The 25,501-nt window shown below is 48.8% G+C and overlaps 1 protein-coding gene across 1 annotated transcript in view; it reads left to right on the forward strand.

The window, feature by feature from the left end:
• The window catches only part of ADCY1 (adenylate cyclase 1), a 140,829-nt gene that overhangs the window by 98,919 nt on the left and 16,409 nt on the right, over window positions 1-25,501 (forward strand). Inside the window, exons 9-14 of the mRNA XM_010374596.2 lie at window positions 1,369-1,563; window positions 1,665-1,762; window positions 3,257-3,341; window positions 8,769-8,858; window positions 9,647-9,900; window positions 10,209-10,335. Of these exons, the coding sequence (XP_010372898.2) occupies window positions 1,369-1,563; window positions 1,665-1,762; window positions 3,257-3,341; window positions 8,769-8,858; window positions 9,647-9,900; window positions 10,209-10,335 (849 nt within the window). The remainder of the gene's footprint in view (window positions 1-1,368; window positions 1,564-1,664; window positions 1,763-3,256; window positions 3,342-8,768; window positions 8,859-9,646; window positions 9,901-10,208; window positions 10,336-25,501) is intronic.

Here is a 25,501-nt window from a genome sequence, read left to right on the forward strand (position 1 = left end):
ATACTCTGGACCCTATTGAAATCTCTTCAGACTTTACAGCATTGGGGCAGTGCAGGTGGAATTCCAGGTTTCCTACTCATCCTCCATGACAGCCTGGCATTTGGCACCAAGGTGACACCTGGCACCTTGTTACTGTTGAGTAGATATGATGGTTCAGATTCCTCGTTAGGCCTCCACTGACAATGCAAGTGGGAGCTCATTACCACTCAGTGGAGATGAACATCTCCACTCCCTATTCAGGTTTCTCTGGCACTATGTCGGTGGGGCCTTGGGTGTGCCTCCTCACAGCCTAATAGAGATCAAAGTCGAGGCTCCCCACATGGTCTTTGCTGGCCTGGGTGGAGCTGAGGCCACAGATTTTTTTTTTTAATGGTCTTTGGCTACAATAGGGTGGTATTGTCTGAAAGTTTTCTATTTTGCTAGGTTGCCTTTTTGTTTGTTTGTTTTTGGCTAGAAAGAACAGGCTTTTTTGTCGGGGGCGCTTTAAAAAAGTTTTTGGATGCCGGCTTCTCTGGTTTCTAGTTTGGGATAAATAAGGCAGAAAGAAACCCCAAGGGACACCACCCGCCCCACACTGTTTTCCTTTGAGTTGCAAGGTCCCTGAGATCACCCTCTTCTTTCCACCTTTCACAGTCTATGTGTTTATTTTATATGTATTGTCAGTGTTTTTACCACTCAGTAGGAATAAAAACAAGTGTGTTCATTTCATCTTTTCTGGAACCGCATGGCTAGCCTCTTTTAATATTCTTATTTTCTTCTCAAGTGTGTTAAGTACCAGAGGTTCTGTTTATGAAGCACTGATAGTGAGCTGATGGCAAGTGGTTTTAAATTAGACTCTACTTTCCTTTTGGCAAATGGGTGCTTTGTTGTATCCCTCTAGTGACATGTGGAAGCTGTGGAGGAGAGGCTCACTCTCTGTTCCCATCAGCCCTGGCCAAAGTGAGAGATTGGTGAAGCCACTCCTTTTGCCACCATTTCTCTCTCTTAGAACGAGGGGGTTGGACTCCTGCTCTTGTAACTCTGGGGCATCTCTTTCTGCATGTGTTGGGGTTTTATGAGTTTAGGAACCTGCTCTTACTGAGTGCTATTCTCCCCACTGCACACGTGTTTAATCACGTAATCCTTGCTGCCGTGCCATCACGCAGGGGCCATAAAACCCCCATTACAGGTGTGGGAACCCCAACACTAGCTGCTGAGATGACTCACCTGCCATCTCACCACCAGCAGGGCAGAGCTATGATTATTAAATGTCAGATTCCCAAACCCAACCCCACCCTGCAGCAGATCAGGCTGGAGGGAGAGTACAGGTGCTTTTCTTCAATAAGTGGAGAATTTGATGATATTCCTTTATTTCCATGATGGCTCCAGCGGAGGGCATTGAGAACAGCCTCAGAAAAACTCAGAAACCGCTCATCTTTTTCTACCAACGTTGTCTACACCACCCCGGGCACTCGTGTCAACAGGTACATTAGCCGCCTCTTAGAAGCCCGCCAGACAGAGCTGGAGATGGCAGACCTGAACTTCTTTACCCTGAAGTACAAACATGTCGAACGGGAGCAAAAGGTAAGCAACTCTGGTTTTTGGCTTCACTGGTGCTGCTTGTGAAGGCGCTCGTGGCTGGAGGAAGCCCTCAGCCCTGATGCATTGACTTCTCTCTTACACAGTACCACCAGCTTCAGGACGAGTATTTCACCAGCGCTGTTGTCCTCACCCTCATCCTGGCTGCCTTATTTGGCCTTGTCTACCTTCTGATATTCCCACAGTGAGTATTTCTGTCAACAAGGTGAGGAACTCAACAAGAAGTCCCGGTTTCTGGGGTTCGTGATTGTATTTCTGTTGTGTGCTCAAGCTTCGTCTCCCACAGTTACTGTCCCAATGTGCCCAACATTTCGGGGAAGACATTAGCCAGCCATCATTTCCTCATTTTCTTGTGTCAGTAGTGTAACAAGCCTTGATGGCATATGGCATGGGACTGGTCACTTTCCATTTAAAATTTTGAGTTTACTTAATTCTAAGACACCATATAGTTTCATGTTTTTTCGTCTATGCAACATACACCATTGCTTTAATAATAGCTTTTGGCTGGGTATAGTGGCTCATGCCTGTAACCCCAGCACTTTGGGAGGCTGAAGCAGGAGGATTATTTGAGGCAGTAGTTCGAGGCCAGCCTGAGCAATATAGCAACACTCTATCTCTACAAAAAAAAAAGAAAAAAAAAAATTACCCAGGCATGGTAGCACTTGCTTGTAGTCCCAGCTACTCAGGAAGCAGAGGCAGGAGGATGCCTTGAACTCAGGAGTCTAAGGCTGCAGTGAGCTATGATCTCGCCACTACACTCCAGGCTGGATGACATAGGGAGACCTTATCTCTAAATATAATAATAATAATAGCAATAACTTTTGAGAAGAGACTGCACTGAATGAGCTCATTGGCTTCTAGATCCACATTATTTTCAAAAACTTAAAATCAGGAAAAGTGGCCTCTTAAAAGGAAGAAAAACAATAATTTAAATAACATTTAAACCTCATATAAGTCAATGTGAGTTTGGCAGCTTTTACTCATTTTTTATGTTTTTGCAAGAAAGACAGCACTAAGTCTGCACTTGCCACTTTACTTTCAGGCGTACTCATTTCTTAATAAAAGCTACCTACGGGAATACTACCTCCTCTGAGTTTGAAAGCGCATGGAGGCCACCCCACACCTGCGGAGGAGGAGGGAGCTCAGCCCTGGGTGCTCTGCATCCTGCCCAGCCCACAGACACTGAACTCAGCAGCGTGCCTCATGGGCCTATTTGGGATTTAAGCGTTTTCTAAAAATGTCCTTCCCAGACAAAGCCCAGCTAGAGAATAGCTCTGCAAAGTCGGGGAAACTCCTGTCTTTCCATCATGAGGAAAAAGGCTTCCAGAAAAGTTCTGTGATTCTCAGCCTAAGCTAGATCTCTGCAGTGGGGGTAGGAGAAGTGGGAGGTAAACTCAGGAGGGGCCCCCTTCTCACTCAGGAACCCCAGATGCCCTTTTCTAAAAAAGAGAACCAGCCATGTCAGTCCCCAGAGACCCGAGTGGCAGGCCCTCTCCTAAAAAAGAGAACCAGCTATGTCAGTCCCCAAAGACCTGAGTGACAGGCATCCAGGTTAACGATGCTGCTTCCTCCTGAGGGCACAGGGGATGTGGAGGGAGGGGCCAATTCTCAGCCATCTCTTGGGTCCACCTCTCCTGATCCCCACCTATCAGTGACCCTCATGTTTTCTGTCCCCCAGGAGTGTGGCCGTCCTGCTCCTGCTAGTATTCTGCATCTGCTTCCTGGTGGCCTGTGTCCTGTACCTGCACATCACCCGGGTCCAGGTATGTGGGTGTCCTGTGTCCTATACCTGTACATCACCCAGGTCCAGGTATTTGGGTGGCCCGTGTCCTGTATCTGAACATCACCTGTTTCAGGTATGTGGGTGGCCTGTGTCCTCTACCTGCATATCACCCGGGTCCAGGTATGTGAGTGGCCCGTGTCCTGTACCTGCATATCACTTGGTCAGGTATGGGGATGGCATGTGTCCTCTGCCTGCACATCACCTGGGTCCAGGTATGTGGGTGACCCGTGTCCTCTACCTGCGTATCACCTGGTCCAGGTATGTGGGTGTCCTGTGTCCTCTACCTGCATATCACCTGATTCAGGTATGAGGGTGGCCTGTGTCTTCCACCTGTTTATCACCTGGTCCATGTATGTGGGTGGCCTCTGCCTGCCCACTGGGTGGGATGGGGTGGAATGGGGTGGGATGGGGGAGGCTGTTCTGTTCCCTTATCCGCCTCGACAGGAAGAAAGAGTCTGCTCACATAGCAGATGCTCATGAAGACCCAGTTCTGCACTGGGCATATGCGCTCCTCTGGGAGTGTGCCCAGTGGGCACAATAGACTGGTGATTGGTACTGATTAAACAAATGAGCACCAGATACCAATCCTGTTCTGGAATGGAGAGTCTAGCAGCAGGACAGAAGAGGGATGTTTATTCTGCGTTTATGTCACAGACTTTGGAGAGGGGTGACATTTTCCAGGTACATTGTGCTGTCTGGGCCCTGATGCCTCATCTGCTTTTGTCCTGTGGGCTTTTGCAGGAAAGACCTGAGCTTTGCGGCCTTGTACTATCTGTGGCTCACTTGGGAGGACTCTATAGTTCTTAAGCCTTCATTCCTTCGTCACATTTCCCACCTTCATTTCTAAATGGCTCGTTTTCCTCAGCCGACCCCGGGGTGTCACTTCTGGCAGACCCAGTGTTATTTTTGCATAATGATTGAAAACAGCAACTTTTTGAAAAGATTAAATCTAGTTTCATTTGTTTAACTTTGTCATTATTCATAGGTACTATCTTGAGTTTTTAAATTTAAAAAATGCTAACTATTAAAACTTCATTCCTATTTCTTCGACTTTTATAGATTAAGTGACATTTGGTTTGGCAAATTTTAAAATTTAGCACTTCAAGTAAGATTGCTGTTTTTCATATAATTTCAAGTGAATGCAGGACAGATGGATGACAGTTTTTAAAGCCTATTCCTTTGTCCTCAATGGTGGGAACCAGTGTGCCTACCCAGTGGTGTACAAATAGTGTAAGATATGCAGAAAATGTGAAAAGCCATTGGGCAAGAAGAGCAACCGCAAAGCAGAAGCCAAGGAATGCACCAGCCTGGAAAGCTCTGGCCAGAGGTCCCAGCCCAGGAATACTGATTCTTGTGAGTGGATGTACACTGCTTTCTGTGACTCCACAAGAGCCTCGCAAGCCTGGTGGTGAGATGGGTCAGCCCCTTTCCCCCATGTGAGGAAAACAGACTCAGGCAGGCTAAGATATGTGCTCATGAAAACAGGAAGCAAAACCTGTACCCAATCTGTCCATAAAAATAATATTAAAATTTAGAAACCTCTTGGTTCTAAAAAACACATGATCTGTGGAAGTGGGGCACTGAGATGTCTGCCCAGAATCATCTCCCTTTTGTTAATAAGGGAGCTGCCCTCATGGCTGGGAACTTTGGCCAGAATACTTTCAGGTGCTGACATTAAAAGAGGCTAGCCTGCAATTACCCCCATGGAGCTTCTTCTGGATTCCAGTGTGTTGTTCTCTTGGTGGAGTCTGCCTTGGATGCCACTAGCTCCTTTCCTTCTGAATATTCACTCTCCCTTCTCACCCTCTTCTGTGAGCGAGCATAGAGCATTTTTTCCTAAGTATGTGGTTTGAAAGTGTAAGGCTTGAAAAGCAGTGGGGGTCCAGCTTTCCTGGGAGCGCCATCAGTGGTGCTTACTGCTGATATGGAGGAAGCAGAGTGGAGACTGAGCACCCAGACTTGTCAGCTAGGACAGGAGAGGGGATTCAGCTCACAGCCAGTGTGTACTGGGTCAAGGTTTGATTGAATCACAAGTATTTTGGCTCCTGTTCGCAGGCTCTGCACCGGGCTCTGAGCATCCCTGCTGACCCTAGGCCAGGGAAGAGGCCTGTGCGAATGGCTGTGGGGATGGAGGTGAGGGAGGTTTACAGGAGGCCAGCAGAGGGTAGGTCAGGGCCACCCAGCAGAAGACCATTGTGGCCTGAGTGGATGTGGCGGGTCATGCAGCCAGGGTTAGTTCCAGAACACATCCCCAAGAAGGCCGAGTAGAAATGTTTCCCTCCCTGACATTGACAGTGTCCAGAGCCAGGGTGCCCAGGGCAGTGTGGCAGCTCCATGGCCCCTTGGGATCTTCACCCCTATCTGGCTTCCCCATCCACATCCGTTGGGGGTGTGCCAACTCCAGGCTTGGGCTCCAGTTCTCTGGGCCCAGGGTTGCCCTCTGTGAAATGGCGGTGATGATGCCCCCCACCTCATTGGCTTGACATGAGGATTCAGTGAACTCATTTGTGCAAAGCCTGTGGAGCAGGGCCTGGCAAGCACACACTCAGTTGGAGTGTTCTGAAGTCAGATGAGACAGAGAAGACTGAGTTGGGGTGGGGCAGTGGGTGGAGCTCATCCTGGGAATCAGGGTGGGGAGGTGCCTAATCCTGTCCGTCTTGGTGGGGAGGGCATGCAGAGTCTGTCTTTGTCATCTGTGGAGGGTGGCAGAGTTTACCCAAGGGTCCTGCTGAGAGTTGAAAAGGAATATCTGGGGCAGGATGTGGACTTTTTCTGTCTGGATTGCAGGCTGAGGTTTGGATGGCTGGGCTGGAGAACATCAGGAGCAGGCAGAGGAGAGGTAGAAGCCCGGGAGGTGCGCACTGGCTGGACCCCGGGGTGCTGCAGGTGGGGCAGGCTGAGGTCAAGGCGTCAGGCACATTCAGAGACCCTTGGCAGGACCCTGGGGACGTGGGCACGATGTGGTCCACAAGGTGGCTGGGTGTGCCTCGGATAAGCTGCTCCCACTCCTCTCACCCTGGCCTGGTGCTCACGGACCTGCATTTAAGCCCTGTTTTCCTTATCCTCCTTCTCGTCTTCCTAGAGCTCTAAGGGAGGCGGATGGGACAGGCTCAGGAGCGCGTTGCGTGCACCCAGGCTGGCTAGGGTAGAGGCCACATCCCATCATAGGTCCCCAAGCCAAGGTGTGGAAGATGGGAGGTGGTGGAAGGAAGATTTCCTCCAGTTATGATACTTGAGTTAACCTAGATGGCTTTGAAGAAAAGAGAGAACCTTGGCAGAGATCCTTAAGTTGGGGGGAAGGGAGCCTCGCCGCACAGAGGGGAGTGTAGCACCACCAGAGACAGCCCAAGGGCTTCATTCTAGCCCCTGTGAGTGCAGACGGTCAGGAAATGGTACCTGCTTTTTCTCCCTCTCATCCTCAGGTGACATCATCTCCCGAAGTGCCACCATGGCCACTTTGTCCATGAGCCCATTGGGATGACAGGAGTGGCTGAGGAAATAGAGTGACTGGTGTCCACAGTAGGGGTCGTCCTATCCACTGGATTCAAATTCTCCCCTGCTCAGGTCACCCTTTGGTGAACGTTCACATGGGACACAAGTATCTTAACATTTTTCACCCACTCGGAGAGGTTTATCTACATACTTTTTCCCCAGACCCCCTTGTCACTAATTTTCCAACCATGTCTTTCCCAACTTCCTGACCATCCAACCAAACCATTGTCCACAGCTCATGAATCAGTATATGACTGTACATCTCGCCATTTCTCCTTGGAAGCAAAGTGCCCACCCAGGAGAACTGCCCAAAGTTCTGCCCACTGGGAGGATTTCCCTTCACCATTGTCCCTCAGGGCTGTGTCACATGGACTGAAGTGTTGCAGCTGCCACAAGGCCTGAGCTTCTCTTACTCTGTCACCTAATCAGAGGGAGCTCCCCATGAGGCCATAGGTGCAGACCGGGAGAGAGAAGGCAGGGTAGCAGGACTGGAGACTATGGTCATTGGGGCCACTTTGTCATGTCACTTACTTGTGCCTTAAGGGTCTGCTCAGAGCTGATCATATATATTAGCACTTTCATTGGATGATGGAGGGCTGCTGTTCACACCTAGCTTTATGGCTGGGTGGGTCAGGTAACACCCAGTTCATGATGGGCAGTTCAGGTCATACGGTAACTTGGTGGCTTACAGGTAAGGGTTCAGGCTCTACTTAGGCCCAGCAGCAAGCCAAGAGCCTTTCTCAGAAGGAGAATAGTTACCTGCAAAAGATGGCAGGATCTTGCTCCAAAATCTTGTTCCCAGGCCTGTGGTATGGCTCCTGCATGGGGCCCTGCCAGTGGCTCTGGTGGCCTCCCTTAGAACACCGAGCTCACACCAGGTGGAAGTAGGGGAAGCAGATGATGGGAGGCTGCAGTGGGGATCAAGGACTTGCGCCCACGTCTTGCCCAGAGGCCAAGATGGGACCAGGAGGGAAGTGCAGTGAGCCATGGTCAGTAAAGTGTTTGAGCCTCACACCGCTGCAGAGCAGCAGTTCTGAGATCAGCAGAGACCACGGGGTTGGTGAAATACCCAGTGGTCTCTTGGGACTTAGGAAACCTAGAACTGGATCCCAGATCCATAACCCACCAGCTGGGTGAGGTGGGACACACTGCCCTGTCCTTTTCCATAGAAGAAGTGATACTGGACTGGGTGGCAGTTGTGCCACCTTTTTCTCAACTGTAGAGCGGAGATAGTAATGATCTGACCTCATGTGGGGGTTAAAGGAATAACCGTGTAGCCTGCGAAGGGCAGCCCAGCTAGTCGGGGCCTCTAGCAGGGTGAGTTGTTTTCTGTAAGGCCCCTGTGGGTATTAATTTTAGTTTATATTTATACTTTCAGAAGTGTTAAGTGTAAAAAGGACTTCTTACTTTTATCCATGAAATCACTTTTTGGTGATTTCAAAATGTCTTTATAATAAATAGATTTAAAATAAAATTTCTAATAACTTAAGAACTCCATAAAGCCTAGTGAGCAAAATAATAAAATTTGTTTAGAGCATATCAAAGAAGATACAAATGAATGGAAATTTGTACCATTTCTGAAATGGAAGAATTCAATATAATGAAAATACCAAGTTAATCTATCCAGTTAACTTCAGTGCCAATCAACGTTACAATGCGGGTGGAAGGAAGGGAAGTATTACTCTTTGTAATTTAAAGACTTTGTAATTTAAAGACGTTTTTAACTTTGACAGCTTTTCACCTGGGAGAATAAACAAATGAAAACAGCCAAGAGACCTGTGAGGAGGGTGAATAACGGGTGTGGACCTAGCAGCTTGCAGGTCATCTGCACATTCCACTGTAGGAAGTATTAACTGTGCATGTGACTCACCTTGGTAATCAGAGGGTATTTTCTAAATTAACATTTCTTATTCAGTGTTTTCCAGGGTGCCTGACGATTCAGATTCGCACTGTCCTGTGTATTTTCATAGTGGTCTTAATCTACTCAGTAGCCCAAGGATGTGTGGTGAGCATCTCCAGCTTGCAGCATGCACTGGCGTGGGAGAGGGCATGACATGGAGGACCAGCCTAGAGGCCAGGACCCAGGGCTGCAGAGACAGGGAGTTCAGCAGAGACATCTGGAACAGGCATGGGGCCCCGAGAAGCAAGGGAACAAGAGACTTTACTTAGCAGAGGAAAATGCAAACTCTTCCTGGTGAAAGGAGCCTGGCTTCTTCATACAGTGCAGAGGACAGAAGCAGGGGTGGAAAAACAGGACAGAGATGGGGCAGGAGGAACAGGATGGAGCTGGGGGTTGGAGTGAAAGGATTGAAATGGGCGGGAGTAACAGGATAGAAGTGGGACAGGAGTAACAGGATAGAAGAAGGCAGGAGTAACAGGATGGAGCTGGAGGCAGGAGGAACAGTACAGAGCTTGGGGCAGGAGGAATAGGATAGAGCTGGGGGCATGATTAACAGGACAGAGCTGGGGGCAGGAGGAACAGGTTGGAGCTGGGGCAGGAGTAACAGATTGGAACTGGGGGCAGGAGTAGCAGGTTGGAGCCGCTGGGCTGGAAAGCAGGCAGGACTGATCCCACCTGGTCCTCCCTGGAGCCTCTTGCCTGCTCTGGCAACCAGTGGGGAGCCTTTAAGTGCTGTGAGATGCCATGAGGTCTGCAGCTTGGTGTGGTGGCACTGGGGGTGGGTCAGAGCAAAACCTTGGGAGACCTGCTTGAAGAGGGATACCTGAGCATGCTTAGGGACTGCAGGTCCTCACCCGCCCTTCCCTAAGCCCCTGTGACCCCTCCCTTCCCAGGTGGGCTGCCTGCCCTGGGCCTGGAGCTCCAAGCCCAACAGTTCCCTGGTAGTCCTTGCATCCGGGGGCCAGCGCACAGCCCTGCCCACCCTGCCCTGCGAGTCTACGCACCATGCCCTGCTCTGCTGCCTGGTGGGCACCCTCCCGCTAGCCATATTTTTTCGGGTGTCCTCCTTGCCAAAAATGATCCTGCTGTCCGGGCTTACCACGTCCTACATCCTCGTACTGGAGCTCAGTGGATACACCAGGACTGGGTAAGTGTGTGGCTCCTCGAGAAAAAGGCCTAGGCAGAGATGCTACTGAATCTGTGTGTATAGATATGCATTATAGGCTTCTGATTCCAGAACTAGTCAAGATGAATTACATACAAATTTTTCAGTTTGGTGACGGTTTTTCTTCAACCCAAGTTCTAGCAAGTGACTCTTGGCCAGGGTAAATCCCAGCAAGCTGTTTTTGGGTGTCACCCCCTGAGGGTCACTCTGAACGGTTCTTGGGTTTGGTGGCAGAGTCTTGCCCTGGAAGCTTGGCACTCACTTGGCTTTTCTTCCTCATCTTCCCCCAGGGGTGGTACCATCTCCGGGCGCAGCTATGAGCCAATTGTGGCCATCCTGCTCTTCTCCTGTGCGCTGGCCCTGCATGCCAGGCAGGTGGACATCAGGCTGAGGCTGGACTACCTCTGGGCTGCACAGGTAAGACGAGCCCTTTCTGCTTTCTGGCGGTGGGGGATTTGGAGGAGGAAGCAGCCTCCAGCAAACATCTGGCGGGGGCAAACATCAGACACCCACACACCGTATGGCCTTCGAAGGGCCCTCCTCAGCAGCGTGCAAGGCCAGGCACTGTCCGGGGATGGAGGAAACCTGTGCTGGGGGGTGCAGGGAGTGGGAGCCACGCCCTGTGGGAAGACAGTTCAGAAGGTTGTGGGGTGCATGTGATGGAGACCTGCCTGGTGGTCAGAGTGCGGCTCTTTCTCGAGGCATTGAGTCCCCCTTCCCTGAACAGTGTGTGCAGTGGTGGTGCAGAGGGGCTCAGCCTCTGCAGGGCTGGGTGGTGGCAGCAGGTCTCATCAGGGTCATTGGGAAACACAAGAAAATGCCAAAACTCTCACCACCTACTCCAAATTTAGTAGGTCAGCAGGTGGGGGCTGGACGTCTATATTTTTACATGTACCCTGGGAAATTCTGACGCAAGAGGCGTAAGCACCCCTCTTTGGGAGACTCCATGGAGTAGCAAACATGTGAACTGGCGTCAGGTCCCGAACATCTGGGTACCAGGCTGGAGAGGAGTAATGCTTTCCTGAAGTCAGTAGGTGGCTTTCTGTTTGGACATGATCCTGGCAGTGACTGCCAGATATTCACCTTGAGTTCCTGCCACAGAGCCACAGCAGGGGCGTACCTGTGTCCACCCCATGGCCGGGGCCAAGGCAGCGTGTGGGGGCTGGTGTGAGCATCTTCACACCAACTCCATACTCCACAGGCCTCTGGACAAGCATTCAGGACCAGGTTACTTGGGTTCAAATCCCATTTGTGGGATTTGCAAACTGTTTCACCCTGGGAAAATTGCTCCTCCTAGGTTTCCTCCCCTGAAAATCAGGAATGAAGGCTGATGAATATTAGCTTTAGCAAGAGACAGTCTTATTTTGACACCTTTAGCTCTTCAGTGTTGGAGCTATTTGATCTCATGCAGTCTTCAGAACAGCACTGCCTGGGAGCTGGAATTACAGACAAGAAAGCAGGGGCCACTAGAGTAACATGCCAGAGTCGGGCAGCAGCCAGAAGCTGGCTGAGCTGGGATCTAGCTGCCATCTGTGTGACCTTTGGGTCGGCTCTGAACCTGTGGAGAGTGCTGTGTCTGGGGCCAGGCAGGACAGGAGCATTTTTACCCTAGGCCTACTCTGCAGCCAGTACTGAAGGCAGGCACCACCCAGAGTTGGGGTGCAGACACCAGACAGGCACAGCCCAGAGGGTGGCCAGGAGGAAGCATGGCCAGGACCAGCTGAGGGCTCACTGTAGGAGCAGGACCAGGCTTGCTGCTCGAGTTGGGAAGCCTGTCAATTTCTTGTCCTTGTTCCTGAGGCTGACTGGGCATCAAGCCATGCAGTTAAGTGACCAAAACCCTGGTCAGCAGTAGCAGGGGTGACAAAGGTTGGGCCTGGCATCAAGTAGTCTTTGTCCTGAATTCTGGCAACTCCATGTAGGGTCTGTGTGACTTTAACCAGTCATAGGTCAAGCTGTCTTTCTGCTTCAGCATTAAAATGGGGGTGAGAACCCTAATCCAGGTGTGCAAGAAATAACTGAAATTCTCTTCCTGATGTCCTTGGCCACAGGCCTTGTGCAAAGTAGGTGCTTGGTGAGGCTGAGCAGCCCTTCGTCTAGCAGCCTGTTAAACTCTGTGGTGAGCCATTTTTTGGGGGGATCTCTTTCTGGGAGGGAGGGTTAGAGTGGGATGAAGGGTAGGCGTGAGGAGCATCCAGAGGCAAGTTTTCACTCATGAAAAACATGAACACAGTTGTTTCCTCTAGTTTTATTCATCTGGAAAAGACAGAAGCATCTCAGTGGGTTTATGTCAGCATGACAGGGCAGGATGCGTATTTAAAGGCATATTTAAAGTGATGTAAATTGTGTTGTTGATTTGAGTAAGCAAAAGAAAGAACATATACATACATCACACACACACACACACAGTCTGTATGTGTATCTATATACATGTGTTCACAAATGCTTGGTGAAAAACATGGCTTATTTTTTCCTTCACTGTATAATAGCTTTATTGAGATATATTTCACATAACACAATTCACTTGTTTAGTGAACAGTGGTTTTCAGTATACTCACAGTTCTGCAACCATTACTATAATCAATATTATAATATTTTTATCTCTGTCAAAAGAAACCCATCCTCATCAGTTAACACTCCCCATTTCTCCTCAACCCCCAAACCCTAGGCAACTACCAGTCTACCCCGTCTGTGGATTTTCCCATTTCATTTATTCTTCAGCCTGTGTATTTAGTTAGTGCCTGTTCTGGGCAGAAGGCATTCCTGTATCCTACTAGATGGAGCTCTGAGCTAGCCTTGCAGGTGGGGAAGACCCAGATTCCCGAGGGACTCATGATCTGGCGCTGTCTTCACTGCATACCTGAATTCCAGGTTCCGGAGTGGGCAGGGGTTGCTGAGAATCCTTGCCCTTTGGCCCCTCCTGGGGAAGTGCTGCTGTGTGGTGGGCTCGCTGTCAGCAGGGCTGTCTGGACAGAACAGGCCCTAATTCCTGCTGTGGAGTGGGAGGGGACCCTGATGGGGGCATAAATACATCTGCATTAAGCTGTTCTTGTACTGCTATAAAGGAATATCTGAGACTGGGTAATTCATAAAGAAAAGAGGTTTAATTGGCTCACAGTTCTACAGGCCGTACCAACAGGCACCAGCGTCTGCTTGGCTTCTGGGAAGGCTTCAGGGAGCTTTTCCTCATAGCTGAAGGCAAAGCGTGAACATACATGTCACATGGTGAGAGCAGGAGCAAGGGGTTATGGGGGAAGGTGCCACACACTTTAAAACAACTGGATCTTGCGAGAACTCTTGACTATCACGAGAACTCTAGCGTGAGAACGGCACCAAGCCATGAGGGATCTGCCTCCATGACCCACACACCTCCCACCAGACCCCACCTCCAACACTAGGGTTACATTTCAGCATGAGATTTGGCGGGGACAGGTACCCAAACCGTATCAACATCTGAATCTGACTTATCACCAGAGGAATGCAGGCTGTGGTGGGAAGTGAGTCCTCACACCAGAGGGCCTGACTGCAGCCACAGTGGGTTTGTGAGGAAGCAAAGCCAGGCATACTGGAGAAGAGCCAGTGTTTCTCTGGGCCTTGTGCGATGCTTCAGATTCAGCTACGAGAGGATGAGGGATGGGGTTGAGGGGAAAGGGACAAGGAACATGGCAGAAAGAGGGAGTTCTTCAGCAAAAACTGTAAGAGGAGTCAGAGCCCAATCATAGGGGCCAGTGCTCCCTCCAGGCCCCCTGTGGGCAGTAGAGCTGCAAAGGGAGGGCGATAGGCCCTGATCCCTGTCTCCAAAGGTGGTCTGACAGTGGAGTGTGACACAGAGCCCAGGAGGCAGGTGGGAGCCCTGTGACCCACAGGGTCCCTGAGGAAAGCAACTTGCATGGTCAGGGGTTGGCAGGAGGGCACCTCAGAAGTGGTCGTGCGGAGTCTGGCCACAGTTGGCCATCAAGTGAGGGTGCAGAGTGGGTCTCCAGGGGGCTGTGCATGTATCACAGCCTGCGCTGACAGCAGAGGGCACACTCTGAGGGGTGAGTTCAGGAGCCCTTATGATGCTTGGACAATTTGAAAGACAGGGGGAGGTACAGGAGTGCCCCAGGCTGATGTGGCACCTGGGGCAGCCACAGTGGGAACGGGCACTAGAATCAGGGAAAAGGGAGGGCTGCCTGACAGGATTCACCACCTTCAGCCGAGAGACACAGCCAGTCCGCAGCAACCATGCCAAGAAGAACCAGGAATGCTCTTCTCCCTCGCTACTGGCCCCTGCTCCTGCTCCCCATTGGCCAAACCTGGCCGGAAGTAGGAGGCCCAGGAGCCTGTTGGTAGAGTCCTTGGACGGGCCTTCCTGGGACAGAACCAGTGGGGAATGGACTGCAGATACAGCACATACTTGCGCTAGAAGGGAGACCTGGCCAGCTGCAGTTTGCTAAAGCCACACCAGGTAATGGGAAAAGAACTTCTTTATGATGGGCTGTATTGCTGAATTTGGTCTTAGTTTGTCTCCGGCTGGCTATCCAGGGTGATCCAGCTGGCTGGTCTGGGAGGATATGTTGACCCAGCCGTCAGCTGGCCTCTCGGGTTCAGATCTTTTAGTTGCAAAAACCTACTCAGAGCTTGAGAAGAATGGACTTGGGATGAGCTAGAAAGACTGGAACAGCCCGGGCCCGTGAGATCTGGGGTTTCTAGGTTATTCACTAGGGTGCCTGATTGGCTCGTCCCTCAGACAGCAGAGTTGGGCCTTGGCTGTGACTCTTCCAGTTGAGGGATACTTCTGGGAGAGACATTTTCCCTCATCTGGGTTGACATGGCTTTTTCTTGGCTTTGGTGTTCTTTTAAATGTTATTAAATGCAATATTTGACCCTGCCATGTCGTTCTCCATCCATTGACACCCCCTAGCAATGCCCAGTGAGCATACCGGTAATTTTAGGGCTAGAATGCATTCCTGGACCTTGGGGTAGCCCGGGCAAGTCTGCGGATCTTTGTGCATGCGTGTCACAAGAAAGGGTTGCCCAAATGGAGTCCACTGCCATGTTTGTCTGCAGATAGGTAACAACAAATGCCGCCTGCTTTCCCGAAATAACCCTAGCAAAACACAGAACTTTCTAGAGTTTGCCTGTTTGCCCTTGGACATTTAGGTATGTAGTACAAACATTAGAGTGCCTCAAACTATTGCAAAATTGCCAGGCCAAACACTAGGTAGGTTAATTATTTACAGAGACTGGATTGGTTGTTCAAACCTGCACAAAGAGGCTTTTCCCTTGGGAGGCATTTTCAACCTCTTCGCCTGTAACTTTTGTATGCTTTTGTTCCGGTGTCATTTCTTTCTTTGCATTCAGTAGATAATCATCATGGCAATTATAATTTCAATGTTTATGCTATTTAGTATAGAATGCAGTTAAAACAACTTATTTCTCTACCAATAAATGCTTAATTTGATGGTAATTCCCATTTTGCAGTTGGCATTATTAACATTTAGAGGGAAGGTTTCCTAAGATGTGGTCATGGCACAGACATGGAATTCCTGGTGGCAGAAGCCAAGTTAGAGACCTGGTTCCACCTCTTACTCTGGTCACTTGTCTTCACATATGTGACAGTAACACTTGTCTCAGGGGGTTGTGGAGGTGTTTATGTCATATAAAGCCATGGTCATCATGCTTCTTAGACCCCGAAATGTTGTATGCTTGTTAGTCGTCATCTTGTTCTCTGTTACTGCCCATAGGTTTCACATCTGGCCTTTGGGTGAGTACATCCTCACAAACAGCTTTTATGGAGGGACAGATGGTTCCAGATGTATCCCAGCTGCATCCTGCAGCACACTTCTGTGGAAACCCCTAAGGAGCCAAACCTTGGTGTGCAACCTCAGGACCCCACATCCATCCGGCCCCACACCCACTGGAAACACACCCTTTGCCCATCTGAGAGTGCACACTCAGCCTCTGGCAGGCATCCACTCTGGACCTATGCACATAGTGTTACCACCTGCCTCATCCAACAGGTGCTTATTGGGCACTAAAGTAGACCTAATCCTGTGCTGGGGATGCTCACATGGTTGAGGTGTAACCCCCGCCCTTGGGTGCTCATGGGCTGTTAAAGGAATCAAACACGAGCCACAGAAAATTTCAATACAGTGAAGGGCATGCCATGTAAAATGTAGACAGGACCCTGACCCAGGCAGGTGGATGTGATATCATTTAAATATAATACCTCACCCCTGAGGCTTAAAGGATGAGTAGGAATTAGCCAAGGGCAGGGTAGAGTTCTAGGTGGGGTAAGTGTGTCTGTCTCCTGAGATCTTTGTTTTTATTGTTATTTTTAAAAATCAGTTCATAATACTGTATTGTGTACTTGAGATTTGGTAAGATAGCAGATTTTAAGTGTTCTCACTTCCCCAACCCTGGGCACACACAAATGGTAACTGTGGGTGGTGATAGATGTGTTAAGTAATTTGATTGTAGTAGTTGTTATGCAATGTATACATATAGGAAACCATCACATTGCACACCTTGGATATATATGGTTTTTGTTTGTCAATTAAATATTTCAAAATAAAAGAAATACTAAGTACACAAAGACTTACCAAATCTGGATCTCAAGAGCAAGAAATTAAATGTTAGTCAAAGAAGAAAAAGGGTCTTTCAGTAATTTTAAAGGGTAATATAGGGGTCAATTTATCAAGAGGACATAGTCCTAAACATTTATGTACCTAAAACAGATATCAAAATACCTAAAGTAAAAATTGATAGAACTGCAAGAAATTCTTCTATCTATAATTATAGTTGGAGTTTCCAACATCCCTTTCAAAAAGGGATAGAATTACTAGACAGAAAATCAGTGAGGATTACAACACTTAAGAACACTGTCAACCAACTTGACTTAATTGACATTTATAAAACATACCATCCAACAGCAACAGAATATGCATTCTATTCAAGGACACATGAATAGGAACAATACAGCAAATCTCAAGAAATTCAAAAGGATTCAAATCATACAAAGTATGTTCCTTAACTACAATATAGTTAAATTAGAAGTCCATAACAGAAAGATCTCTGAGAAATCCTCAAACTAAAGAATATACTTCTTAATAACTTTTGGTTCAAAGAAGAAATCAAAAGGAAAATTAGAAAGTAATATGAGCCAAATGAAACTACATATGAGATCAACATTTGTGGGGTTCAGCTAAAGCAGTACTTGGAGGAAAATGTATAAAACAAAGCACCTATATTAGAAAAGAAGAAAGGACTCTCTCAAATCACCCTAAGAAGCCAGAAAGGAGGAAATTAAACCAAAAGTAATCAGAAGAAATTAAATAATAGAGACCAGTTTCTATAAATGTTTAAGGAATAAAATAACAGGGAAGTGTTATAATCAGTTTTATCTCAATAGAATTGACAACTTACAGGGAAGGATACAGTTCCTTTGGGTCTTGTCTTTCACCTTTGTTAAGAAAAACCAGAGGAGCATTAATTCTCAGACTAATTTTGTCCACTCCTGAGGCAACCAGAGGAGCATTAATTCTTAGACTAATTTTGTCCAAAACCCTTGGAAAGATACGGTTTTTGTTCGTCAATTGAATATTTCAAAATAAAAGAAATATTAAGCTCACAAAGACTTACCAAATCTGGATCTCAGTTGAGGCAACACCTTTTCAGTGCTTTACCTGATGCCTGGTGAATTATAAGGTTTTTTGTTCTTGCCAATGGAGGTAGGAACGATTCTCAGCATTGTATGAACTTTGGGGGTTGTTCCCTACAGTCCTTTCCCTAACCTGTGCTAATCCCTAGATGATTCTTTCTCTAGCCTATGCTAATCAGTACTCAACTAGAGACTTGAAGAGACCCAAACACTCTGTTCTGTCTGGTATTTTCCCTTTGAACTCAAGCTGCCTTGGGCTTCCAAGCCCCCTAGCCTTGTCAAATCTGCGAGATCCCCAGGCTCCACATGCACTGCCTCTATCTGCGGCCTGGAAACTCTCCCAGCAGTATGCTGGGCCATTGTAGGCCTCATCACTTATTCCCATCACTCAAGGATCACTATCTATCATTGCCTCCCGTACAGTATTTGGAAAGCTGCTGTTTTGTATAGTTTGTGTGGTCTGCTTGTTGCTCCTAGGAGGGCAAATTGAATCCCTATTACTCCATCTTTTCCAGAAGTGGAACTTCATGTGGCCATTTAAGTGTCTTTGACCCCAAAACTGGTCATTATCCCCATGTAACAGGTGAGGGCCAAAGTAAACGGCCAAAGGTCAGAACCGAAATCTGCCAAACCCTAAATGGGCACTCTCATGGATGCCATGCAGAGCATGTCTCAGAAGCCTTCTCCTGCCAAGTACCTTCCAGAGTGGAATGGCTTTCTGGTGAGAGCTGTCTTTAGGCAGAATCCTGTGAACACAGCCAAGAATTAGAAGTCCTCAGCTCTGAGGCCTATGCTTCTCCCTCCACAGCAGTCAAGATTTCATATGCATTTGTGGGTGGAGGGTTTCTCTGAAAGGTTAGATCTGGGTTAGAAGGACCCAGCATAACTTTAACATAGAGCAAAAGCTCCAAAGACCCCAGAAGTTGCTTTCTGCCCACAGTGTGGGCTGTTTGTGGAGAGCAGTGTGGTAGCAGTGTGGCAGTCACCGTGCAACAAGAAAGAAGATGTCTGTGGTGTGTCTCAATGCTGTGTTGGGCTTGAGCGTGTGAAGTTCACCTGCAGGCCCTAACTTGATCACAGCAGTTTTGCTTATCTATGACCAGCCTACGGAACTCAGTTCTGCTAATGCAGGCACCTCAGTGTTCTCAAGAGTGTGGAACATAGCACCTCAATTCCTCCCTGGTTCGAGAAATGTGGGTAACTCCAGACTTTCTGATGAGGAAATGGATCCTTCTGCTTTAAGGCACCAGAGGCTGTCTGAAACAGCAGACCCACGAGACATCCCCTAGGACATCTCTTCATCATGGAGTGTGGCTGCTCTGCATTTTTTTCTGTATGTGTGTGTGCAATGAAAAATCCAGATTTTCTACAACAGTTTGTGTTACATTTGTAATCACAAAGACACACATGTTTAGCACAGTTAGTGTCCATGTGGAGTGACCAGGGCCACTCTTGCCTGGCTAGTGGTTGTGGAAAACAAGGGAGCTTGTGCTGGCAACATGTGCTCAGGGCCAGGCTCTCAGCCCTCCCCAGGACCTTTCAGCTTCAGAGTGCTCCCCTATAGGATGGCCTCCCTCACATTCTGAGTGGGTAAATTCACAGTGGCCTCCTCAGCTCTGAGGCCTGTGCTTCTCCCTAGGCTCTGCCGCATCTTGCAGGTGAGTTAACACAGACATGCCCACAGGCTGCTGCTGCTAGTCAAGGGAGGAGAGGAGAGGAGACTCGATAAGGAGAGTGGAAGACAGAATGCCATGAAGGCCCTGGGCAGGTGTTGTCTGCTCCTCAGAAAGGAGTAATTTATTCTAATTAAGGGGCTGAAGAGGACTTCCTGGAGGAGGTAGCATTGGACCAGGCCTTTCACTGTGGCAAGAAATGCTGACTTTTCTGAAAAGGATAATTTCAGTAATTCTCTGGTTTCAATGTCTGATATTTTACCCTGGAAACTTCAGTCACTGAAAATGAGCTTGATCAATTTCCAGCAGATCCTACCCCCACATTTTATGTTGGTGTAAGTGGAAATTCAAAGCTAGGAAAGAGGACTCTCACAGGGCCTTCACTTCGTTAGACAGACAGTGTGTCTTCTGCTTATGGAGGCTGGATGCTGTCTTCCCAGCCTCAGTTTCCCTCCGTGTACAGTGAGGGTGGACCTCATGGATCACTGAGAGCAGATCTCCCAGGAGCAGGACCAGCTGTGCCCACTGCAGCCTCATAGCTTCACTGTTAGTGCGAGCTCTCTTTACCTTTTTTTTTTTTTTTTTTTTTGAGACGAAATTTTGTCTTGTTGCCCAGGCTGGAGTGCAATGGCACAATCTTGGCTCACCGCAACCTCTCCCTCCCGGGTTCAAGTGATTCTCCTGCCTCAGCCTCCCGAATAGCTGGGATTACAGGCGTGCGCCACCACGCCTGGCTAATTTTGTATTTTTAGTAGAGATGGGGTTTCTCTGTGTTGGTCAGGTTGGTCTCGAACTCCTGACCTTAGGTGATCCGCCCGCCTCAGCCTCCCAAAGTGCTGGGATTACAGGCGTGAACCACTGCGCCCGGCCCTCTTTACCTTTTAAAGTGGCATCCCCATCTTGCTTCCTGTCTGAAATACTGGACACAGCCCTGCCTTCAACTACTACGTTGACTCATCCTAACAAATGAAGAACTACCAAGCATTTCAGCACAGCAAGACTTTCAGCTCAGAAGCTCCTTAGGAGTAAAGACTTCGTTGTCAGAAACAGAGCCAGCCTCTGCATTCACCGCCGCCGGTTCCAGCATTTCTGTTGGGGGTGGATGTTGGATAGTCCTGGTATATTCGAGCTGATTTGCCATGCAGCTCATGAACTCCGATTCCCCCAGCTATGACATCACCACAGCCTCATTTACACCACGGGGCCATGAATGGGACAAACACATCATGAGGGTGTGGTCTGCCTTTTTATTTCTTGGAAAGAGAAATGTAACAAGCTGCCAAGTATTTTATAGAAGGCACACATGCATGTGTGCATGCACACACAAACACACATACTTTACAGACACACACACACACACACACACCACTCATGGACTTCCCAGGGCAGGGTGGAACATGTACATGTGCATACCTACATCCACACGTTGTAACTACAGCATTTGAAGATTTATTCTCTCATTTTCTAGTAAGAGTCAGGGATAACATTTTTAATTCATTTAATTGTTCAAATTTAAAATTAAGATTTCTCTTTAATGTAGTAGAATAATGTAAATCACATTTCTCATCATGAAGCCTTAATGAAATGCATTTTTGATCTAAAAAGAGCTTTTCATCCGTTTTGAGCTAAAAGGGAAGTGGAGCTGATTGGAGCAGCAGGCAGCAGGGGCCTACATGAGAGGCCTGGGGTTAGGGATGGCATTGGCAGGACTTGGTGGGTCTAAAGTGCTGAACTGGGTGCTGGGTGAACAAGGACACTGAGTTGGAGGCTTAAGAACACCTGCACCACACTCAGCCTGCCCTATGCTGTAAACAGTGCTTGTAAAGTCTGTGCGTTGGCTGGAAAAATAATTAGTGAGAAGCAGGCATGTGTTCATGATACGTGGTCCCTGAGGTGGCTGCACAAAGCTCAGTGGGAGCTGAGACCTCTCTCCATGCCTCACCCTCCCATCAAGCTGGTCATTTTCGTGCATGACCATGGTCCTACAGTTTGAGAAGAACACAGAGCTAGGAGCTGGCACCAGAGGGACCCTGGTAGGCTCAGGTTCTATGCTCACTGCAGTCGCTGAATTGATAGAAAAAAACTGCACAAAATAAAACTGAATGGTCATTCTGTGTTTAAAGTACAGTCTTTTGAGCACAGAGCAGGGACAGCCAGTTGAGTACCAGCTCATGGTGAGAGGCCTGGGGAGTTTGCTGGGAGCCCTACATTTGGCTAAAGCCTTGCCCAGTACCCTGCCTAGGAGAGTCCTTAGCCACAGCCCAGCTTGCCTGGACATCCAGGCAGAGAGGGACCTTCAAACCAGTCACCAGTAAGAGGAGTGACCAAAGAAACTGAAAGTAGGACGTAGGGTGAGGCCTTTTCAGTCCTCCCATCCTGGTACAGCTGGTCTCTGGAGCACACTGAGGACAGAACCAGGGCCTCTGGACAAAAGATCCAGGGAGGGAGATTTTCATTCAACGTATGTTGTCCAGCAGCTTGAAAGTTTGAGGTTGGATGAAGCTGACATGTACAGTAGTGAGTCCGCCATCTCTGTGAGGTGTTCAAGGAAATGCAGATACCTGCTCAAGGAGACGAGGTAGACTGGATTCATTAATTACTTTAGAGGTAAGATGACCTCTAAAAATGCTTCTTGGAATACTGATATTTGAGGGAACTATCAAAGCAACCTCCCCAGTAGCCGGAGAGAGAGCCGCGGACAAGGTGGAGAACATGCGGCGGGCGTGCGCCTCTGCTGGGGGACGGGAGGGTGGGAGGCTGGTAGTTCATAGGGGCACATCAGGGATCTAGCTACGTGGGAGGGAAGGAGAGTGGAAAACTGGGAAATATTCCAGAGTTCAGCCCTGTAGAACTGCTGCCTACTCCTGGCACTCTGAGTTGGGCTAGGTTGCGCTGCAGTCGCAGGCCTCCTGAGGGTGTCAGTAGTGTTCATCAGAGAGGGCGAGTCCTCTTCTCACTATATGTCTGCTGCAGTTCAACGAGAGGGTCATGTCATCGTTGTCCTCCAAGAGTCAGGCCCGTGGACCCTGGAGCTTCCTCAGTCCCGCAGTACAGAAGGGGGGCTGTGAAGTCGAGGCTGGCCACTGAGGGTCCAGCCGGAAGCCCCCTTGGTCTCCCTGGTCTTCAGGGTCTGGGTCTGCACAATCCTCTTTGTCCCTGAAAGTCAGTGGTGAGCCTTAGGGACTTCTACCCCAGAGCCCTGCAGGAAGGAGAGAAGCCACTGGCATCCATTTCAGGGAGACTCACTGGGTCAGGGCATGCAGCTCTACCCCTCTGGTGTTTCTGCCCGCTTGACAACAGTTATGGGGCCACTCTGGACACATGCACCTTGCCCAGCCTGCCCAGCGCGGGCCACCCTGAATCTCAGGATTCATCCATCCTTGGAACAGTGACACCATGCAGAGACGTGCATCACCTCTTACTTGCTTGCTCTGATCTTTCTGTGTCCCGGTGGCATGGGTCACAGAGTGCCTCTTGCTTAAGGGAAAACCAAGTGTCAAAGAAGCTGAACATGAAGCATTTCCGCCCCAAAGTTAGAGACTAAGTTCCTCTAACCTGGGGGCTGAAGACTATTGTCTTAGCTGCTGCTATGCTTGGAGAAGTTCCTTTCCTTTTGCACTTTCCCAAAAGGAGGTATTTGTGGACCCTGAGATGCCCGCAAAGAGGGGTGTGTGCACCTCAGGACACCGGATGGTTCAGTGAGGTTTGGGGAGAGGGCATCAGAAAGTCTACTTATAGTGATTGTATCTGAGAATTAAGAAATGTTCTTTCCTGATGTTGAAGAATGAACTGGCAGTGCTGACCTGACACTGGCCAGATGCCCTGTGTCACTTGCAGGAGGGAGGCAGGGACATCACTTCCGAGACAGAATGAGGACAGGACCACCCTCCCTTGGCTGTACCCTTGTAGTAAACACGTTATTGATTCCAGGTTCTGAGGTTACTGGTCTTGTTAGTTAGATAGAAGATTGTCAGGATGACTGTGGGAGTCACTCATAGCACATGTCGGCACACGGGGAGTTGCCAAGTTATGCTGTTTGTTATTTTGTTCTCTTTTCCAAATGACAAGCACTCTAGGCTGTGAACTCTCTGAGCGTCATGTAACTATCACTAGAGGCATACTGGTCAGTGATTTCTGAAACAGAAGGACACTTGAGAAGGGAAATGCCTTTTTAAAGAAACTGTGCCATAAAGAGAACATTCTGAACATGTTGGATGGACACGTGATTTTGTTGACAGGAATAATGTGTGGTGCCCACTACTCTTTCTTAAAAATAGAGTTTCCTGGTGGGAAAATCTTATAGACTGAGAATTTCAGTGGATTTTCATCACATTTGTTAAAATATATAACAATATAATTTGTGCTTGGTTCATGAAAATAAGTGGCACAGGGAAAGATGGATGTTTCCCAGTCAAATTTCAACAAAGACCTTTGCATTTGTGGATGGATTAAGAGATATATGACGATTTCGGAAGGACAGCAGCTCTGATAGCCCATTAATCCAAGTGTGGAAATAAGCAGAATGTAGATGCAAATTTTTTATTCACAGTGCCATAAACTTAGATTATGGTTTTTAATCAAAGCATATTTAGTTACATTGTTTTCACTAAAATACTATTAACATTAACAATAGTATCTTGGAGAGAGCAGAAATTTTTGTGCCACTAATAAATAAAACAAAGCTATTATTTAAGAAAATATTCTTTACTTTCTGTTTATGTCACCCTTTACAAACCTTTCTTTTGTGTATATTGGAGCCTGATGTGTTAACACATAATTAATAATGTGGGTCCCATAGAGAGGTGTTTGTCCAGAATGTCATTATTGATGGGAACTTGAGTTGAAAGCAGCGCCAGAGACCATCTGAGGCTGGAAATTGAAGGTTTCTGACCTTTGAGCATGACCCAGCGTAAGTCAGCACCATGCCCGGATAGCTGCTGCGTAGGCAGAGCCCGGCTCCAGCCCATCTGGGCAGCCAGACTCCAGCTCTGGTCTGACTGGGAAGGTTATGGTCCCTGGGTTTCTTTTGTCCTCATCTGCTTCTTCCTTATCTGGTCTACGCTCCTTAAGGGACAGGAAGAAACAGCTGGTGCTGTCTGTCTCCATGGGTCACCCTGATTCACTGGCATTGTCTTCCCGGAACACACTTGCACTAGGCCTGCCCTGCATACCCTGCCTGGCTTCACACATACCCCCATCCTCGTACCTGGCCCTCAAGGCTCGGGGCCTCCTCACCTCTATCCTTGGAAATCTCCACTTCTTTGTTTTAGCTGGTGGGATCATTGTGTGCAGTCTAGTGGCCTGTTCTTGGCCAACTCAGCTCTGATAATATCAGTACTGCCAGAAAGCAGCTGTGCCTTTTAGGCTTACTGTGGGGCGTGCTGTCCCCTCAGCCCTTGTTAAGTACAACCCTACAAGTATTCCCTCTAAAAGTGGGTGTGTTACACCCATTTTACAACAAGGAAACCATGGCACAGTGAGGCTGCATCTGCTGGCCGGGTCACCAGTCATCTAGGAGGACATGAACCAGGGGAGCTGGCCTCCAAACCATGGCTTGCAGTGGCCAGGCCATGGGCCACTCCACAAGGGCAGTCATTGCACAGTTTTTACTACATTCAAGAGTTTGATGCCTCCATAAATGCTAACACATACTTAGAATATTCCCCAAGCTTCACTCCTTACAGAAGTTGGGTTTTGTGTGAGGGAAAACAGGGACTCCAGTGGCTTCTGCCTCCTAGGGCTGCGCTGCGCCTTGCCAAGAGCACTTCTTGAGCCCTCACAGTGGTCCATGAATGTGGCCTTTGTTGTCGGCTTAATCAGTCTCTGCAGGGTCCTACAGCTAGCAGTAAGTGGGCTGGGACTCACCTGCTCCTGCCATCTGCTCTGCCGTGTCCCCATGGTGGGACCCTTTGGGTCGTTACTCCTTGCCCCAGGGGGCTGGAAGTCAGCGCTCAGATGAGCTCATTGGCCCTGGATCTGCCCCTGCCCCAGGTCCCTGCAGGGTTCTACTTGTCTCAGTGCCCGGAGGGATGTGGGCTGTAGTGAAGACCAGAGAGATTCCAGAGGGAACAGGAGCCTTAGGAAGGTGTCTGCCCCACTTGGGCATGAGGCATTCTAGGACAGGTGCCCTGCGGGGCACATTGGGAGCTGCCTGGGGGCTGGTGGAGCCTGTGGATGGGCACGTGCCTGAGAAAGAGTCGCTGTAGCATCTGGTCCCTAGGAAGTAGCGGAGGGCAGGGCAGACCCTGGAAATGAGGTGAAGCCGTAG

This window comes from Rhinopithecus roxellana, chromosome 6 (genome assembly GCF_007565055.1).
Source record: "Rhinopithecus roxellana isolate Shanxi Qingling chromosome 6, ASM756505v1, whole genome shotgun sequence".
In the NCBI taxonomy this organism is placed as follows: Eukaryota; Metazoa; Chordata; class Mammalia; order Primates; family Cercopithecidae; genus Rhinopithecus; species Rhinopithecus roxellana.